The sequence below is a fragment of the Trichechus manatus genome, unplaced genomic scaffold (assembly GCF_000243295.1).
Source record: "Trichechus manatus latirostris isolate Lorelei unplaced genomic scaffold, TriManLat1.0 scaffold00006, whole genome shotgun sequence".
NCBI lineage: Eukaryota > Metazoa > Chordata > Mammalia > Sirenia > Trichechidae > Trichechus > Trichechus manatus.
Genome location: NW_004443942.1, coordinates 24,316,260 through 24,335,878, shown reverse-complemented (window position 1 = coordinate 24,335,878; position 19,619 = coordinate 24,316,260). Strand labels below are relative to the sequence as shown.

The following is a 19,619-nucleotide window of genomic DNA, read 5'->3' as shown; positions in this document are numbered from 1 at the left end:
GTTACACAAATCTTGTTCGTCATTTTCTTCTGATGTTGCAATTACTGCTGCTTACTAAGGTCGTTAATACCTTAATTGCAAAATGCAATGAATACTCGTTTTCATCTTAACATTCCCTTTAACTTTTCTTTCATGTATCCAGTTATTCATCAAATATTTAATGAGAATATACTATATCACAGGTACCACACTTCGTGCTGGGAATGCAAAAGTGAGCAAAACACACATGGATCCCATCATTAGGGGACTTTTACTCAGGCAAAAAGTGTAGTAAATGCTACACAGGGCACCTCATCTGGTCCAGAGGATCAAAACCTAATTTGGCACAGTAGAAGTAATGTTAAACTGAGATCTGAATAAAAAAGGAAGGGAAAAATATTTCAGCAGCAGAAGCTTGAAGGAGTGGAGGCAAGAAAAGAACATATGTATTTGAGGAATTTAGAGGTACCTAAAGACTATGCTGCAGAGTGGGAGGAAGGGCAAGAGAGATAAGGAAGGACCATTTCATAAAAGGCTTTGTAAACTGTGTTAGAGTTTGGATTAAAGGCAGTGAAGAGCCATAGAAAAGGGTGTAAAGAGGGGAAGGGCAGGGGAAAGATCACTCTGGCTGCATGTTCTTTATTTTTTATTCCATGTCTTAAATTATTTTTGTTGTTGCCTTTTTCTAAATAATTTAAGAAGCTAAATTAAATATTCACTTTGGGTGAAAACAAACTCTCTAAGCATCACAGGTAAATTATCTGTAAAATATAAGTTGTTTTTAGCAAAGCAGTTTCTTGACTCCTGATTAACATCACAACACAGATAAGGTTTAATAGATCATCTTCCTTTTATTTGAAACCAGTTGACTCTAAATTATTCATGTTAACCAAAGAACAGATATATATACATATATATATATATAAAACCTAAAATGATCAATAATCCAGAATTGTTTCTATTTCACTTTAACGTGCTTCTTCATTTTCATTTAATCATGGGTATATCTGAAATCTTGGAATTTACTTAGTCACACCACAGAAAAGGAGCACTCCATAATACCTAGCCTTGCAACCCGTCCCATGCTGGGAACTGAAAGCATGTTTTAGAATGATGTCAAGACTTAGTAGAGCCTGGTTTATACTTTTTTATACACTTTTCTGTGTTGATTTTTTTAAAAAAACAAATATAGTTTTATGATTTTTCTGGTAATAAAAATATTTCCTTTTTGAAAACAGAGGGAGTAGAAGTATCCTCTTTCACATCTTCCTGGAGAAGGCTCAGGTTTAATTAATTGAGTTTAGAGATTGTCTCTAAACTCACGTTTAAAGTACATAAAAAAAATACTAATAAGTATGGCCCCCAGACACCCTTTTAACTCAGTACTGAAGTCATTAAAAAACTACTAAAAGAATTACTGATTCTTTGCAAACCAAAGAAAACTGTTATTTAGGTTTCCAATATGGATAACTTAGATAATGACTATCTTTCAAAAAATTTTGTGGAAAATACTAAAAAATGAATAGCAATTTCAGCAACCAGTGGAGAATAGGGATGTTATAGAATTAAAAAATATTTTTGATAGAGATTACTGATTAAAGATTTGTTTTCTAATTGTGTGAAATAAATGAAGTGTTTTTACATCCCAAACTAATTACAACATAGAATATCTGCTGACAATATATTTAACCTACTCAGTCAACAGTAGTTGTCGATTTCAACTCATGGCAACCCCACATGTGCAGAGTAGAGCTGTTCCATAGGGTTTTCAAGGTTGTGACCTTTCAGAAGCAGATTGCCAGGTCTATCTTCTGAGGCGCCTCTGGGTGGGTTCTAACTGCCAGCTTTTCAGCTAGTACTTGAGTGCTTAACCACTTAATAGTTATGCAATAGTTAAAAAACATTATCTTGATATTTAACAGTTACTTCTAACTATGCACTGTTTTCAAATAAAAATTGTTGTTGTTAGGAGCCATTGAGTTGGTTCCGACTCATAGCAACCCTGAAAGACAGAGAACTGCTGCCTAGAGTTTCCAAGGAGCGGCTGGTGGATTTGAACTGCCAATCTTTTGGTTAGCAACCGAGCTCTTAACCACCAGGCCACCGGGGTTCCAAACAAAAATTAGAAAGGTGTTAGCTGATGGATTTATAATCCTTGATAGGTGGAAAAGGACTAAGAGTTGTATCTTAAAACAGAAACTCTTAAGTATTTTCAGATTATCAGTTAAGGCTGTATAATTCATCAAATGTTGACTTAAAATAATCATCTGAGAAAATGATGAACCATTTGTACATAGGAACTCTGTGTGATATGATGATGCTTTTTGCTAATACTGCTTCCAACTGTTTTAATTCTTTAAAAAAAAAAAAAACCAAACATTTTGATTTTGTTTAAAAAACTGTTTTCATTTTAATGATCTGAGTTAGTAATAAACAAATACACAAAATTGTCTTTCACATTTCCATACATTGCATTATGGACCACTTGAAACTCTGGGCTACAGATGCAGAAGGTTTCTTTGTATCCTTAACTTCAATTATTGTCACTTATAAATAAAGGTGATTTTTTGAAAACATGCATTTGTGAACATAGATGCCAAAAGTTGTACAAGTAAAATAATGCACAACCAATAGTGTACATTGTTCATTTGTGTAGTTATGTGTCAAGTGCCACTGACACAGAAGCAGTTATCCTGGGATATTTTACTCTATTTGAAAAGCATTTTTAAGAAACAGATGGAAATATAATTTAAAACAAAAAAAAAATGTTTTTACAAATACAATAAAATTCAGAACTTGCAATGTGAAGCAACTTTTGGGAAATCTTCAAAAATACTACTGCTATACTGGTTTTATGGGTATATCTCAAAGGTTATAGGTTAGAATATAGCTGCTTTGAAGAAAAATGTTTATTAAAAGAAAAATGAGACTAAAAATTTTGGGGAGAGCTTTGAAAACAGTTCTAATGCATGAGTCCCTCTACATAATTTCATCTTTGAGTTTTAGAAATTTCAAGTTACTTCTGGAAAATTTCTGAAACATTTTAAAATAAGATTTTTCCATCTTACCAGTGTTTCCTGTTTAATAGTGTAATAGAATCATTATAAATGTATGACTTCATTAGAGGATCAAATGAATGGAAACTGGGATGTAGTGAAAATGAAAACAAGGAAGGACCCTCTCTAACCCCTAATCAGAACTAGAAATGAACACCCAACACAGAATAATTTTCTACATTAAATTGTTTTCAAATCTCTGTAGGTAGGAAAATCTAGTCTTTCTTTAAAATGTTTCCTGGGTTGTGGCAACATGTGCTTTACCTCTTTACCGCTACAATCTAAAGTATTTCTATACCATAAATTTCAAACTCTATAGCAAGAAATGTAAATGCTAACTAGCTAGGTATTTATTTAACTTCATACAAAGAGAAGACTTATGTATGGTTGTCGTAATAGTCCCCTTTTTCTCTACGGCCTGAGAATGATGTTTTTTGTCTAAGCAATATGGACCAAATGAGAGAAGACAGTGCAACAAAACAACAGGGTCTCCTTGAGGCAGTATCATAGAATTGGCCCCAAATTTTATGAAAACACTTGTTTTACTAAATTGAATACAAGTGCAAACAGTTTGAGGGCAACTGCAGTTCAAAAGGAAATGGGTTATTTTCTACAGGAAACAATATCTTTGTTTTCCATGGGGCTTACCATGAAGAAAATGTGGCTAGTGATTTCAAACATCTACTTCAAGTTACCTGAATGCAAGGCAGCTTTCAAAAATATTTAAACCACCAGGGATTCAGGAAAGTAAGCTAGGGGAGTAGTAAAGACGTATACATATAACACTACTAGAAGATATAGTTCTCTACTCTGCAGTTTGGAAATGAAAGAAACCAATTCTGTCCAGAGTCAGTACTATCAGAAAGAAATATGGCTGCTTCCTACTCTTCTCCTCTTAGCAAAAATAATTTTATGATGCGCCCACTGCTGATATTCTGCATTTCTTATGAGTCAGGTAAAATGAATCTAATAGGCTACTTCTGTTTTCAAAATAAGCTGCCCATGCAGGTTTTTAAAAATCTTTCAGAAATGGAACATTGAACTCTTGAGAGAAACTTCCATTACTGAGTATCTTATTGTCTAATAGCAGGTACAAGTATTAAGGATTATTGCTTTTAACAAGATAACCATCAGAAATAAGTATGTAAGCTTAACTCAAATCCAAATACTAATTTTTTACCCAAGGCTACAGTGTTTTTTTTCCCTCAAATCAAGTCACATGTTACCTTCAATTCTTTGCTAGTTTGCTGAGGTTTTAAATATAAGAAGTTGGCTGTTAATTCAAAGTCAAGACAATAGCAATATCCACATATACATGTCTTATTTGGGCATTGAGCAGTAACACTGCTTTCTTTCATTTAGGACTTAAGGCACTAAATGGTGGTAAAATAAGCAAAAGTATGATGATTAACAACTTTTTTAGAATCCTAAAAAAAGGAGATAGTTTAGAATGACACTAGTCTTTTTTTCCCAAACAAATAAGGCATCCTGTTGGCAAATGCAAATAAAAACAAGGTCATGTTGAACCTAATACATTCACTGTCTGAGCTAAACTACTTGAATCGCTAACTACTGAACTCAAGGAAGCTACAATAGCATGTATAAAGGTTGGAAAGGCACCAAAAGGAGAGCTCCACCACTTCCAGTTCTAAGAGTTAGGCAAGCTATGTTTAACACTGCATACAGTCTAATCATCAACTTTATTCTTCAAAATGTATAATGTGGTTAGATTTTTACTTCAACAAATCAGTTAATCAAGTGCTAGTTCAGTAAGAAATTTATTTTCATGAATTAAAAAATTACTGCAGTGTCTAACACAACCTCATTTATAAAGCTAAACTAATTCTAGTACTGAATGCATATTCTGGATAACACTGAGGCAAATCTGTATGAACAAAAATGGTTATCTCAAGATAGAGTTTACAATAGAAATTCAACGTATAACTAAGATTTACTGAAAATAATGAAAAGTGTATTACAGATATAGCAAACATAATTATAACCACAACATTTCCTTGTGAAAAATACATCTATTAGTGAGATAAAATGTACAATTGAAAAATTTTCCAAAGGAAAAAACAGTATAAAGGAAAATAGTTTTCTTTGAGATAGGGAAAAATAGTATGTCATTGTTTTTTTCATCACAATATAATTTGACACAAAAAGCAGTCATAGAATTGCACCAATTCCACATCCAGTTTCCTGAACATGTTAAAAGGAGTCCGTAAAGCAGAATGCAGTTTCTGAATTTTATATTTTAAATTGGAGATATTCTTATACAGAATGTCACATCATACCAGATCTGTTTACATAATGTACAATACTTTCCATTTTGTGGCCAGACATAAATGCAAATGTATGCTTTCTGCCACTTCTCTTTCATTCTGGTGTTTAGCCAGAGTGAGTGAAAAAAAAATCAAGTTAAGTGTTATCTCTTTAGCAATGAAGAAGAATTATATTTAGTGCATGCTTCATCATTTGTCAAAAAACATTTCTGAAAATAAAACTCAGTTACCCAATGTTTTACAAAATAGAAAAATCATTCATTCATTAGGATAAAAATGTGGTGGGATTTAGGTCCATTTCCAAAGGACTAACTTCATTGGCAGCACCACGGTCCTTTAGCAGAGGTCACGATGCGAATTCCAGGGCGGAAGCAGGCACACCTGCAGGAGCTCACTGCCTGACATTCGATGATCTGAGGACCTGGCCCCTCTTTGCCACCCCTTCCGCCATTTCATTAGTGCTATAAAAGAGATGGGATTCTGTGGCAATATTATGAACATTTCTGCTGTACATGATTCAGAAGTTCTCCAAATTTTTCAAATAGATCCTCCACCCATTTTACATTTTTCATACAAAGTTGAACAATTTCTTCCTGTCCCAAATCTTCATTTTTTTTCTGCACAGAAGAAATCTAAAATAAAGAAAATTGCCACATTAGCTTATCACTTTAAGTTCTCTACAAGGGCTTATTCTTTCTATATCTTGAATGAAAAGAGGATTTATTAATTCACCTATAAGTAATGATTTTTTTTTTTTAAATTTACCCTTTCCACAGAGAATGCTTATTTCAGATTAAGTTTGGGTAAAGACCAATCCTTTCATCTTGGCCCCATGGGGTGGAGAAGACTAGAAAAAGTGGCCCAGACTTTCTCAATTCCTTCCAACTGTGGTAAAAGCTGAATTACAAATTTTGGAGTAAATTCTGCATTTCAGAGCACTGTAAAAATTGTCAGCATATTTTGCATCACTGCCTTTACTTTCTCTTTTGCTAGATAGAAACTGGATTTATGAACATCCTCCCATACCATTGTCAAACACATCAGGTATGGCTTTGGGCCAACTTAACTCTTTTTAATTAAAAAACTGATACTGCTGATCAGATGTAAAGTAATAAGTACTATCTACAACCACTTAAACTGCCTAAGGATATTAACCTTTATATCCTATCCAAACAGTGGTATTAATGTCATATATAATTTGTAAGCAATGAATATTTAATGATACCTAAAGTTACAATCAACTTTCATTTCTTCACAGCAAGGCACAAAGACCCATTTCTCTGCAATTATGTGGGATAAGGCAGACAGTGAGATATTAAAGCAGTTACTGAAGTGAATTAAAGGAGGATCGTTACACATTATGAAAGAACAAAATGCAGTAAAACACCTTTTGTTATGGCAATGTAAAGCAATGACTAACAGCTTAAAAACATTACCAATTATATCTCCTACAAGAGGTGGTGAGCCTCAGATTAATCTGAGCATAAAACATAAGACAGAATCAGAACAATAAACCTCCTAGTCATTATTTACAGGAGAATATGGGAAACACACACTTTTAACAATTCTCTTTAAAGTATTTAAAAAAAAAAAACACTATAGCTTGAGTCTCCTTAAAGTTCAGAAAAACAATTTCTTTTTTAAATAAATGAAAAAATAAAGACATTACCTCATCCTTACATATCAGATAAACATGATATTTATAATGATGGAGTGAATGATACAAAGAATACAACTGTATTTTCTCTGGATCTACAGCAAACTCCTATAAAAAGAAGAAAGTTTACAGATACATTTCATGAAGCATCTGGGCTTTCAGGAAAACACTGGATTAAAAGTCTCAATGACAATCTTGAAAATGACTTATTTGGGTAGCTATTTGCTTGTATTAATATGGGTAAAAGGCTTATTCAAAATAAGAATTTAAATTGTATTTTAAAATCTTCATTCTTTTTCCAGAATACACTATTCAAAAAAATTTAAACATTATGGAAACAGATGACTTATATAGTAAAAGCTTCCTCTAATCCCTTGCTTCAGAGATACATATAATAGCATGTTATATATCCTTCCATGTTTTTCTCTGATGTGTAACATGTTAGTAACACTAATTTTGTAATGGGAAGGGAGTCATACTATCTGTATTATTCTGAAACTCTTTTTTTTCTTTTTGCAACTTGTTTTTTACTTTAGAAAAACTTGGCCATCTTTCCATTTATTACATGTATCTGCACCTCCCTCCTCAGAATCTTAAGTTATATGGGAACAGGGATTTTTTATTATTTTTCACTGTTGTATTTCCTAGACTTAGAACCATATTTGGCACTGTACAGGCATTCAAAAAAATTTTTTTTGAAGGAATGAACGAATCTCTTCTTTTAAAAAAGTGCACAATATTACATTGTGTGGCTCTTTACTGATCCAGTCTCACTCTAGTACATAACTGGGTTATTCTTACAAACGATTCTGCAATGGCAAAGCCACACATGTATTGATGAATGTGTTTTTACAAGAATACATTTTTTTCTGTGGAATTACATTGCCAAATTGTTTTCTGAAAAGGCTGTAACAACTTATGTTTGAAGAGGAATGAATTCTAATTTTAATGATTTTGCAGATATGGAATTAATACTGAATTTACTTATGGATATGTATCCAATGACAAAAAAAACTATATAACAAGTATATATATGTACAAGCATGGGATGATTCCCTGCTTATTAGTTTATATAAAAAAAATTTGTGAGCACTTACTACATGCCAGGTACTGTGCTTGGCACTGGAGAAAACAATAAACAAGACTGAGTTCCTGTTCCTCAGTCCAGAGCTGCTCATTCCTAACTGAAAAGACTTCAGACTTAACAAAAACATGGTAAAATATTTGCTTGTTTCAATGTTTTAAGTAGGAATTATATTAACAACTGGAAAATGCAGTTACATCAGTCAATATATACTTACTTGTGCAGATTTACTGGTTGTTTTGGAAGTCCTTAGAGTTTTCTTATTATAAGCTTTGCCATTCATTTTGATTTTAGAAATAGCAGATCCACCACTTTTTGCTTTGGAGTCTCTAGTGATTATTGTCAGTTCAGGAAAACTTTCCAAAGCATTCTTTAAAACAATGAAGCAACATAATTAACATCAGAAGAAACTAAACTACTTCCAGTTATTCAGAGTTCTTTGAAAAACAAAAAAGTTTTGTGTGTGTTTATTTAATACGTACATATTAATATAGACACATGTGGAGGGTACTGATAACGTCTAATAAATATATACATATAAAATACATACATGTACACATAGCCATCGGAGGGAGTACTACTGGGTGTGGTAAAGTAAGCATGGTCACGAATTCTTTGCACCTCCTCTCGTCAAGACATGGAGTCCCTGAATCTGGGCTGACCCTATGACCTGCATTAGCAACAGCATGCCATGCTGTGGGACTCTGGAGCAAGGCTGAAAGTTCTGTTTAGTAATGCCTCTCTGGCTTTACAGCCAGGGGAAAGAAGGGCATATGTAAGTTTCTTCAAAGCTCTGCCAGTTTAAACCTCTGTTAACACCCTGAAACTCGGCCACCCCTGCTATAAAGACGTCATCTGATCCTGGATGACAATGACAACAGAGAAGAAAAAGAAGCACCATGGTGCTTTTCTTGCTTTTTTTTTGAGGATAAGATCCTGAAACAGAGCTTAAGTTTTCTGACCATAATGACAACAGTAGCTACTACTGATAATACAGTGGCCATGTGGCCGAACCAATTCCAGTTCATTTTTTAAAAGCCATTGGCATTATTTATGCCCTTACCTACTTCCCTGACATGAAAAGCTTCATCCTGATGTGAAAAGCTACAAACAATAACTGAATGATACTTATGGCTAAATGCATGTAGTTTTATAGTAATTATAATATTGTAAAATAAAATTGAGCTACCAGAATCATTTATTACTGTGACTCTAAAAGGAGCAAAGTACTTACATTATATTTATGATTCAAAAGGTAGTCTTCATTTGATAAGCTTAATTGTTTTATAAACAGTTCCAGCCTTCAAGGCTGTTCTTTTACCAAACTCATATACTATCTCTCAGCACCTAGTACTGTGTCCTTGGTAACAGGGCCCCCCCCCCACTTCTTTTTTAAACAGATTACATACTTCTTCCTGAGCTCTAAATGTAGGAGGGAACTACGTTTCATTTGCCATTAACAACAGGATTTTTCACATTTCCTATCAGAGTGAGTTACTATTAATTTCTAGCTTCTTTCTCTCTCAGATTATTTGTGCTTTTACCATATACTCTGGTACTTTCCATTTAAAATATGCCCAGGTTTGAAAAATTTTGGATCCAGAGATACTATTTACAGCAAATGGAATTTAAAGACTAGAAATGGGATTCCAGATTTGAAAAGAATGAATGCTAGGTCAATGGAGAAAAAGAAGAAAAACTTAAATGATCTTTCTACTGAGCTCAAGATACTAAAGATGATCTGAAGTACACAGATTTTAGAGGAAAACAGACAGAACATCTTAACTTCCAAAGGCTTTGAGACTTCTGAAATCACCAAGACCGTCATGGGAAGCGGTGGTAACTATCTCTAAAGAATAGGAAATCTTTCTTAATATTTTACATTTACAGTCAAATCATTCTAACTTTTAATACTGTGTAGTTTGGCTTTAAAATGCAAACTGCTTTATAAGAAAAATTTCAGAACCAATAATTTATCAATTGTAAACTAATTTGTCAGTTGTTTATCATAAACTATCACAAACTGTAAATATTTACTGAATCTATTAAATCTCAACTGGTGGCATATTTTAATATGTTACTAGAGACTGGATTTGCCATTTCTAAAATGGTTAGTCAAAGCTGATAAGTTTTGAGATTGAGCAAATTTTTAGAAAACACCTATTTAACAACATTACCCTGCCTCCAGGAAATATGGCATTTCCCCAAAGAATATTCCATTTCAAGGCTACAGTTAAGTAGAAAACACTGGACTAAGAGTCAGGAGACTAAATTCTTTGTACTCAGCTTCTTACCAGCTTCTCGCATTTCCCCCCCATTTGTTTTACCCCTTCAAGTATGTGACTACTAGTACAGCTTGGTGCTGTTTAACTTTGAACTTAACTTTGTACTCAATCTCAGAGCCTCAGTTTTCACCTAGTTAAAATGAAGTCAATATTCACTTTCATGTGGCGTTCAGATAAAATAGAGATGTGAAAAAGCTACAGAAATGTATAACATTATCACCATCAATAAAAAACTTCTCCCAGGTAATGATTCTAGATGTGGAAGTGTTATATTTTTAATAAGAAAAGCTGGAAATGTTTCAAATATTAATTAGCTCCTTTGACAGATTTTCTGATTTTAGATTAGCCGTTTGTTTGTTTAGTTCATAGTGCCAAAATATATTAACAGATATAATTACATTACCTATGTATCTCCTACCATTATGTAAGAATCAGTTTTTTCTGAGGTATTGGATAAGTCGGGCAAGTAAAGGGAACTCTGAAAACTGGTAACAAAAGGCCAGTTTTAATTATAGATAAAATGTGAAAATTTTGCAAAGGTTTAAAAGAAAAACAAGATTGAAATAGTTTAAAAGATACACTTTTAGAAAACATTTGAAATTACGTAGAATAAATACTAGATTAAAATAAATGCCTGAAAGAGATCTTTAAGCAGAGAAAAGCAAATAATTAACACTAAGAATTTGCTTAATAAAATACACACTAAACAGACTTACAATGAATAAAAACCCAATGTTTGTTAGGTGAAATATTTTTGTTATACTAAGAATGACTTTCATAAATTTTCCTTCCAATCAGACTATGATCACCACTGAGTTTTGCTAATAAGGAAATACCTTGAATGACTGATCCAAATGAAGATTGAGAAGAAGCCTCTTTCGGTTATCATTCAGCATGCTATCTATTTTTTTCATATGAGGCAAAAGTAGCTCATCTGAAACAACATTAACATTTATTGTAACAGGAAAAACTATCAACACAAAAACTTGTTAAAAATCCAACTGTTTCTCAAAACATTAATATTCTAAAACACTTTAAATTCATTGGCTTATCTAAAATACTGCTCACAAAAAATTGGACATGAAGCTTTCTGAACAAAGACTAAGCAAGTGAGAAAGAGGCAGCTTAGTATGATGATGAGACATACTCTGTACTAGGATCAAAAGCCCTGGGTTTTAACCCTATCTTTGCCACTAGAACTGATGGCAGCTATGTGATTACTGGGCAAGATGCCTCATTTTTCCAGACCTCATGTATCATCTGAAAATCTGAATAATAACAGCATGACAAAATATAAATTCATAAAACATTATAAAATTTTATAAAATAGTATGATCAAAGGGTATTCTCAATTCACTGCAATTTCAGGCAAAGAAAAAGCAGAAAAATGATCAACATCCAGTGTCAGAAAAAGAAAGGAAGGGTCAAATAATTTAGAAGAGAGTAAAAAAGGTATGCTAACGATTTCTACCCAAAAGTTTGTTTTCTTTTTTACCCCTGTGTACCTTACACTCTTTCAAAAGCACCTTCAGAGTGTAGGTTGCTTTTGGTGCAGCATTAAATATTTTAGGTTATTAGACTATTTCTTTATCAGCATAGTACTATGTTATATAAACTAACTGCCTTTAATGACTTTTCTGAAAATGTATATACAACCATCAGAATCTAGGTTACTAACTTCACAGCTGAATAAAGTGACTATATACTTGGAATACAAACACAAGCAGAGTGATCTGGGAAAGAGCACCTCCTCATACTGAAGAGAAAGTCCTTAGTGAAAAAAACTTTCCAAGGTCACTGCAATACACCTGGCAGTTTTATCTTTCCAGTGGTAATTAAATCTATTAAAATACTATAAAAATTTATATTTCACAGGAACAAGCTTTTGTGGATTACTTTAAAATATAACTTAAAAAAAATATTGTTTTAGGGGAAAAGTTTACAGAGCAAATTAGTTTCCCATTCAACAAATTGTACACAAAGTGTTCGATGACATTGGTTGCAATCCCCCTGCTGTGTCAACACTCTCCTCATTTCCACCCTGGGTTCCCCGTTTCCTTTCGTCTGTTTTTTTCTACCCTTTCCTGCCTTCTCATCTTTACTTTTGGGCAGTGTTGCCCTTTTGGTCGCGTACAATTGTTTGTTCTACAGAGCACATTCTTTTCAGGTGTCATGTTGATTTTATAGGCTTGTCTATTGCTTGGCTGGAAGGTGGTTTCTGGGAATGGCTACAGTTCCAAGTCAGAGGGATGTCTCAGGACCATAGTCTCGGGGGTTCCTCAAGACTTTATCAGGCCAGTAAGTCTGGTCTTTTTTTTTTTAATGAATTTAATTTTTTTGTTCTACATTTTTCTCCCGCTCTGTCCAGGACCTTCCATTGTGATCCCAGTCAGAGCAGTCAGTAGCGGTAGACGGGCACCATCCAGTTCTTCTGGTCTTGAGGTTGTGTAGGCTGTGATGCATGTGGTCTGTTAGTCCTTTGGACTCATTGCTCCCTTGAGTCTTTGGTTTTCTTCACTTTCCTTTACTCTGGATGGAGGAGACCACCAGTTGTATGTCAAATGGCCACTCTCAAGCTCTTAAGATGCCAGACCCTACACACCAAAGTAGGGTGGAGAACATTGTTTTTATGCACTATGTTATGCCAATTGACGTAGATGTCCCCTGAGTCTATGGTCCTTAGCCTTCAAGCCTAGTCCCAGAAGGTGTTTGGTTGTACATAAGAAGTTTCCATAACTGTGCCCCTCGCGTGTTCTAAAATACAATCTTTTAATTTTTCTTCCTTTTATTAAATGGAGAAAAATCAGAAAACACTGATAAGCAATAATAGAAAAAAATCATTCCAAACATTGCTACCCTGAAATGACCACTATTAAGAGATGTACATTTTATGATGCAAGGAGTTTTGATTGAGAAAGGAAAGATTTAATTGCAAAAGGAAAGTGCCGACCTGGGGAGATATCTATATGGGTCTTAATCTTGGTTCTTCTACCACTCAGTGTTCTATCACTTTAGGAAACACATTTACTCTCTTAATACTTTAGTCTACAAAATAAATGTTTTAGACTAGGTAATCTCTAAGGTCCTGTTAGCTTCACATGACCCTAAAATGGTTGATATAGGGAGTACTGTCTGATAATATGGTAAGAAAGGCATTGGTCTAGAAATTAGACCTTGGATTCTAATCCTTTCTCTGCTACTTACAAGTGTGGGTCCTTAAGCAAGTCACTTAACCTCTCTGAACCTCACTTTTTTCAGCCACGAAATTGCCCTCTCAGGTGTTCTTGGATTAAAATAAAAATAATGTATGTTAAAGTATGTGGAATTATAAAACAGTATGTATTATTAGGTATTATTGTTGAATTATATTTGTTACTGATTACTCTGTTTTTACTATCTTTTGATTTTACACTGACACCACTCATTTTGATAGACGGGTAAAGGAAACTGGTTTATTAATTCTTTTATTTCTTCTTTTCCTTGGCACTGGAGAATGCTATAGTAGCGGAAGGGTAAAAATTACTGAACAAGATTAGATCTATGAGTTACCAGTTTATTTCATATACCAATTTCGTCCCTGTTTTAATAAAAGAAAAAATTACCAAAAGAATAAAGGCATAATATTAATGGGTATAACCCAGTGCATATATTGCTTTAATTAATTAGGAAATAATTTCTCTGTCATGTATCTTTCACTGAAGACACAAATATAGTATTTTGATCTTTATACCATTATCATCTAGTTCATCTTTCCAATTACTGGAAAACAGAATATATTGACATCTGAACCTTCAACTCTAGTTTCATGTAATGCAGTCTTAGTGAAATACTATGAGAATAATAAAGATTCTAGAATTGAAAGAAACTGGTGGGTAGTTACATAATTTTCCCAACAGTGGAAAAGGTAATAGAAATACATACAATATAATTGAAGTTGAACTACTCAGACAATGTGTGAAAAATGACCCATTTTACAGAATCAAGATATTATGAATTTGTACGGACAGTATATAGGTATATAATTACAAACCATATATAAACAATAGACAAGAATAGAAAAAAAAGAATCTAGAAAGTACTACTTAGAAGTCTGTACCATTGCTCTTCTCTAAGGCTTGCATTGTGTCAGGGTCCAAGGCAATGCTAACAAGCAATTCCATGTAGCTCTTAAAGGTTTCCTTCATTGCTCTTGTGTTCAAAAAACGAGTGACAAAGGGAGCTGGAGGATCAAATTCTGGCAGGGGGAAGAAATGAAATATTAAATTTTCCCTCCTGACAAATTTAAAAGTACTTTTGTTTATAACAAGAGTTCATAAACATATAAAAAATTGTAGACACAATTTCCTCAGATTCAAAGTTCTCCCACATTGCTTTAAAAATACTCTAGGTGAGATTCTCAAAGCTGGTTTGCACATCAGAATCAATGGAGTTTAAAAAAAAAAAAATTGCTGGATCTGTTGTCACAGCATCTCTTGTAGATGGTGGTGGTAGTGGTGACGAAGCGTACACATTTTTTTTTAAAGTCTCCCAGGTGATTCTGAGCCCAACACCAGACCAGCATTTGGAGACCTAGGCCCAGTAGGAACCTGTTTCTCTTCCTCTGGCCTCTACCACAGATACATTCTGCCAGAAGGTGCTACTCTAGTCCTGATGCTTTCTCTATCTTCATCAGGTAGTAAAGAAACCACAAGACAGCTAAAATATTAGTTAATACCTGTTCTTTTTTGCTTCTACACTTAAATTATTATAAAATTCTGGTATGGGACCAGCACATATTAAAAAATTTAATGTGAACATAACCCATGCATAGAGAAAATTTCATTCAAATTCACTGGCAAGATGGCAAAATTAAAAGTTTATCTCAAGTGTGACTTTTTACATTCAAATACATAATTATTATCACAGCCTATTAACAGCAGTTCTAAGTCATGGACTCCTGGGGTTACTCAGGGGTCTTCGATGTCAAAACTATTTTCATAATAAAGATTAGATGTTACTTGCCTTTTTCACTGTGTTGACATTTGCACATATGGTGCAAAATAATGTTGGGTAAAACTGCTGGTGCCTTGCTTAGCATGAGTCAAGACAATGGCACCAAACTGTACTAGTAGTCATGTCACTGCAATGCACTTGCAGAAGAAAAAAAGAAAAAAGCCAGTTTCACTGAAGAATAGTTCTTGATGAAGCAGTCAAAGTTAATTTTATTAAATCTCCACTCTTGAGTAAATTTTTTTTCTTTTTTAAATTCCTGGGGGCACTGAAAAGTAAACCTCTTCCTAATTTTATAGAAGCATTAAAATCAAGCTAGCATGATTTTGAAGTTAAAGGTCTTTAAGCATTTCTTATGAAGACTGAGTAAATGTCTTTCTAATACTTTGTGTGATGAAATGGGAAGTACACATAAAGCACTGATGCTGCAAATTATGATGGGTATCATCTCCAGGAAGAGCATATGGGAAATTGAGTTACAAGATGAACTACCCACTTTTTTTCAAGGAAGCACTATTTTTATTTGAAAGAATGCCTGACAGACACAAACTATGCCCATTCAGGCTTGGATTCTTGGCAGTCATTTTCTTAAAAACCAGTGAAGTGAATCTGTCACTTCAAGGAAACAGCTGACAGAATTTGTTGCCAATGATAAAATTTGGGTTTCAAATGAAAACTAGAATTCTAGAAGACTTGCATCTGTCAGTGTGAGCTTGAGTTTCCCAGCATTTAAAGACTTCATTAATGAGATCAGTGGTGGTATTTTTATTTTGATACTGTAAAATGAAATGTATGAACATTTGGAAGATCTGCACACGAACTAGTATTTTCCAAATGATCAATGCATAAAGTTATAAAATCATGCATGGATAAAAGATGCGTTCAATGAGCAAGATAAACCAATAGATTTTAATGTAACAGAGCAAGAAAAGTTCAACAAACTATCACTCATCACGTTTTGAGTATCAAAGAAAAATATCCAGAATTATCTGAAAAGGCAACTAAAATATCCCTCCCTTTTCAACTACATATCTATGTGAGGCTGGATTTTCTTTATATACTTTAACCAAAACAACATAGAACAGCAAACTGAGTGCTGAAGTAGATATGAAATTGTGACTCTTTCTCACTAAATATTGCTAGTTTTGAAAAGTATAGTTTTTTAAGAATGTATGTTAATAGGTAATAGATTGATTTTAAATAAATATTTTAAAATTTCTGCTTTGTTATTTTGTAAATACCAGTAGATATAGCCAAAATAAATACAAGTTTTTTTTGGATACTCAATAAATTGGAAGATTGTAAAGGGGTCCTGAAACAAAGACTTTGAAAACTGCCAGCCTGTAAATCTGCTTTTATTATCAATATTTATTTTCTTAAAAGCACTAAAAATGCTTGCTTAACTACTAGTGACACCTAGTGGTCACTCAAGTTACCAATGGAAAGGAAGTTAATTGTCATTTGAGGAAGCAGTATAATTGAGTGTAAATTCAGAACCTATTATAAGCAGGAGGCAGGACTGCTAACTGCAGAAATAACACATAATGGTTTCTATACATACACAAAGCACTGATTTTTTATAAATTCCGAGACGTACACTCTAGTACAACCGTTCGTAAGTAGGTTAAAACAGTACATTTAAAGTAGACTGCTGCACTAGAGGAGACATTTTATGACTTTCTATTAAGTGGGTCCCTGTGTAGCACAAATGGTTAAGCGCTAAACTACCAACTGAAAGGTTGGTGGTCAAACCCACCCAGAGGTGCCTTGAAAGATAAGCCTGGTGATCTGCTTCTGAAAGGTCACAGCCTTGAAAACCCTATGGAGCAGTTCCACTCTGCGCACATGGGGTTGCCATGAGTCAGAATTGACTAGATGGCAACTAACAATATTTCTATTAAATTAACCTCTAATATTGGCTCTTAAGCAACAGTACTTACATTACAGCATTGGAAACCATCCTGGACATCAACCTCTCCCTTACCCCGACACCCAATCTATCATTCAGGTTCTGCCAATTTTACATCCTAAATTTCTCACATCTGTAACCTCTGCTCCTTCACTGCTACCGTTACTTAGGCTCAGATTCTCAATTCCTGCCTGGACTGTGATGTCTTGTAATTCAAATTCAAATTTCATCATGTACTCTCCTCCACTTAGACCCTTCCATGGACTCCCCTTTGCCTACAGAATCCCATACTTTTTAGCTTTAGCATTGCATACAGGGCCTTATATGATTCCTTCATCTTTTCCTCCCTATCTTAAATTTTATACTCTAGAAGAAATGAGGTTAGCAAACTTTTTCTGTAAAGGACCTGATGGTAAATATTTTAGGATTTGCTGGTCATATGGTCTCTGCAGCAACTACTGAAATCTGCCTCTGTAGTGGAGAAGCAACCACAAGCAATATATAAACAAGTGGGCATGACTGTGTTCCAATAAAACTTTATTTACAAAAACAATGTGTGAGTCAGAATTGGCCCACAGGCCATAGTCTGCCAATCCCTGCTCTGGACTACAGAACTGCTCAAAATTTCTTGCATATATCACACACCAAGCTTTGACAGCCAGTGGAATGTGTGCTGGTATACTATTATGTTTTACAACTATCTCAGTTTTAATTCTAATATGGTAAATATCAATAGTGATAAGACTATTGTTATCATAAACAAACATTCTTTGGGGGCTTTAATAGTTTTTAAGAGGGTAAATGGGTTCCAAGATCAAAAAGTTTGAAAACTACTGATCTGTTTCAACCTTCTCATTTTATAAAAGGGAAAAAACTAAGGGACAGAGAAGATACCTAGCTTAGTTATGGGCACATAGTTGGTCAGTAGCAGATATATAGTAGTGTGTGTGTGTATATATATATATAATATATAAAATACATTACTATATAATTATTAACTACAGTTTTAGAATTGCTGTTTCCTAGGCTTTTCTTTTAGCATGAACTTAGACGCAGAAGGTTAGAACTAGAGGGCTCTTAGTAATCATTTGATCTAATCCCTGTCCTACCCAAAGAGGTGAGATAATTGGCATTACTAAGGCTAGAACTCAAAAAGGTCATCTTTCAGTTCACTTTTCTATTTTACAAGGTTGCATGTGTGGGTCAACTGCACTATCAGTTGATGTGCTCAGGGAATGTGAATTTATTTTCATAAAAGCCTAAGCAGAACTTAATTAGGTGGATAAACACCCTGAAAAATAAATGAATTTTGAATTGTCAATATTACTGCTCCCCTCCATTCATGTAAATAATCTCAAATTATCAAAATATTTATTTCGTAGAGAACTCACCCTCATCATCACTGCTACTAGAATGGACTTCAGGAGATGAGTCAGATTGGGATGATGAAAATTCTTCTTTCCATTTCTTCCGTTTTTTTGGTGGTGGTTCAGCCTTTACTTTTAGTTGTTTAACTTTGGGTTTCATGGAAGGGGCTTTTGTAGCTGTAGCTTTTGGTGTTGGAGGATCAGAAGTTTTACTGCTACTGCTCAGCTTAGCCTGAACAGTTCTGCAATTTTACAAACAAACTTGGTTAACACTGAAATTTTGTCAAACTAAAATAAAGTAGAAGAATAAATAAGGGAATCACAAAAGAAGAAAGACTAATTACATCACCAACACCTCAAAATTATAGTTCAAATCCTACACATCTCCAATGGTGATTTCCAAAGAACTGTGAATTCTTTAACTACTGACATTCAATATTCAGTTATTAAAAACTCATCGCCATAGAGTTGATTCTGATTCATAGTGACCCCATAGTTATCAAGGGGGTAGTAATTCAATCCCTCTTCTCTCTTCGTTCCTCCCCTCTCTTTATGGAATCATCCAGAGAATACGAACAACAGATGATCAATTGGCTTAAAGATGTAATGCATGATAAACCCCAGTGGTCACATTTAACTCTGACTCAGAACTCTAACAGGCTCTGGTTGTGCCAGGTTTTGATGTGGAGACGCAACTACATCTGTCCTACAGTCCTCAAGAAGCTCTGCTCTGTGCTGGTCCTGGAGATATGAGTAGATAAAATACCACCATAACATAAAGTAGGCTGCTTCCAGTAGATGGGAATCTTAATTAAACTAGACCTCCCTGGCGGCACAGTAGTTAAGAGTTCTGCAGCTAACCAAACGGTCGGCAGTTCGAATCCACCAGCTGCTCCTCGGAAACCCTGTGGGGCAGTTCTATTTTGTCCTGTAGGATCAGTATGAGTCAGAATCGACTCTACAGCAACGGGTTTTGGTTTTTTTTGGTCCCTGGCCCTAGACTGAGAG

At 34.2% G+C, this 19,619-nt stretch overlaps 1 protein-coding gene across 4 annotated transcripts in view; it reads right to left on the bottom strand.

Moving 5' to 3' along the window:
- Positions 1–2,303: 2,303 nt before the first annotated feature.
- Positions 2,304–19,619, bottom strand: part of QSER1 (glutamine and serine rich 1) — a 57,035-nt gene continuing 39,719 nt past the window's right edge. The window contains exons 7-12 of one of the 4 annotated variants that reach the window (XM_023738063.1): positions 18,636–18,853; positions 14,443–14,580; positions 11,183–11,280; positions 8,279–8,431; positions 6,990–7,085; positions 5,274–5,952 (exon numbers count right to left, since the gene is read on the bottom strand). In XM_023738063.1, the coding sequence (XP_023593831.1) occupies positions 5,812–5,952; positions 6,990–7,085; positions 8,279–8,431; positions 11,183–11,280; positions 14,443–14,580; positions 18,636–18,853 (844 nt within the window). In that variant the 3' untranslated portion in view covers positions 5,274–5,811. Of the gene's footprint in view, positions 5,953–6,989; positions 7,086–8,278; positions 8,432–11,182; positions 11,281–14,442; positions 14,581–15,347; positions 15,476–18,635; positions 18,854–19,619 lie in introns of those variants that run through there. The other 3 variants (XM_023738070.1, XM_023738079.1, XR_002825204.1) reach the window with 3 other exon arrangements.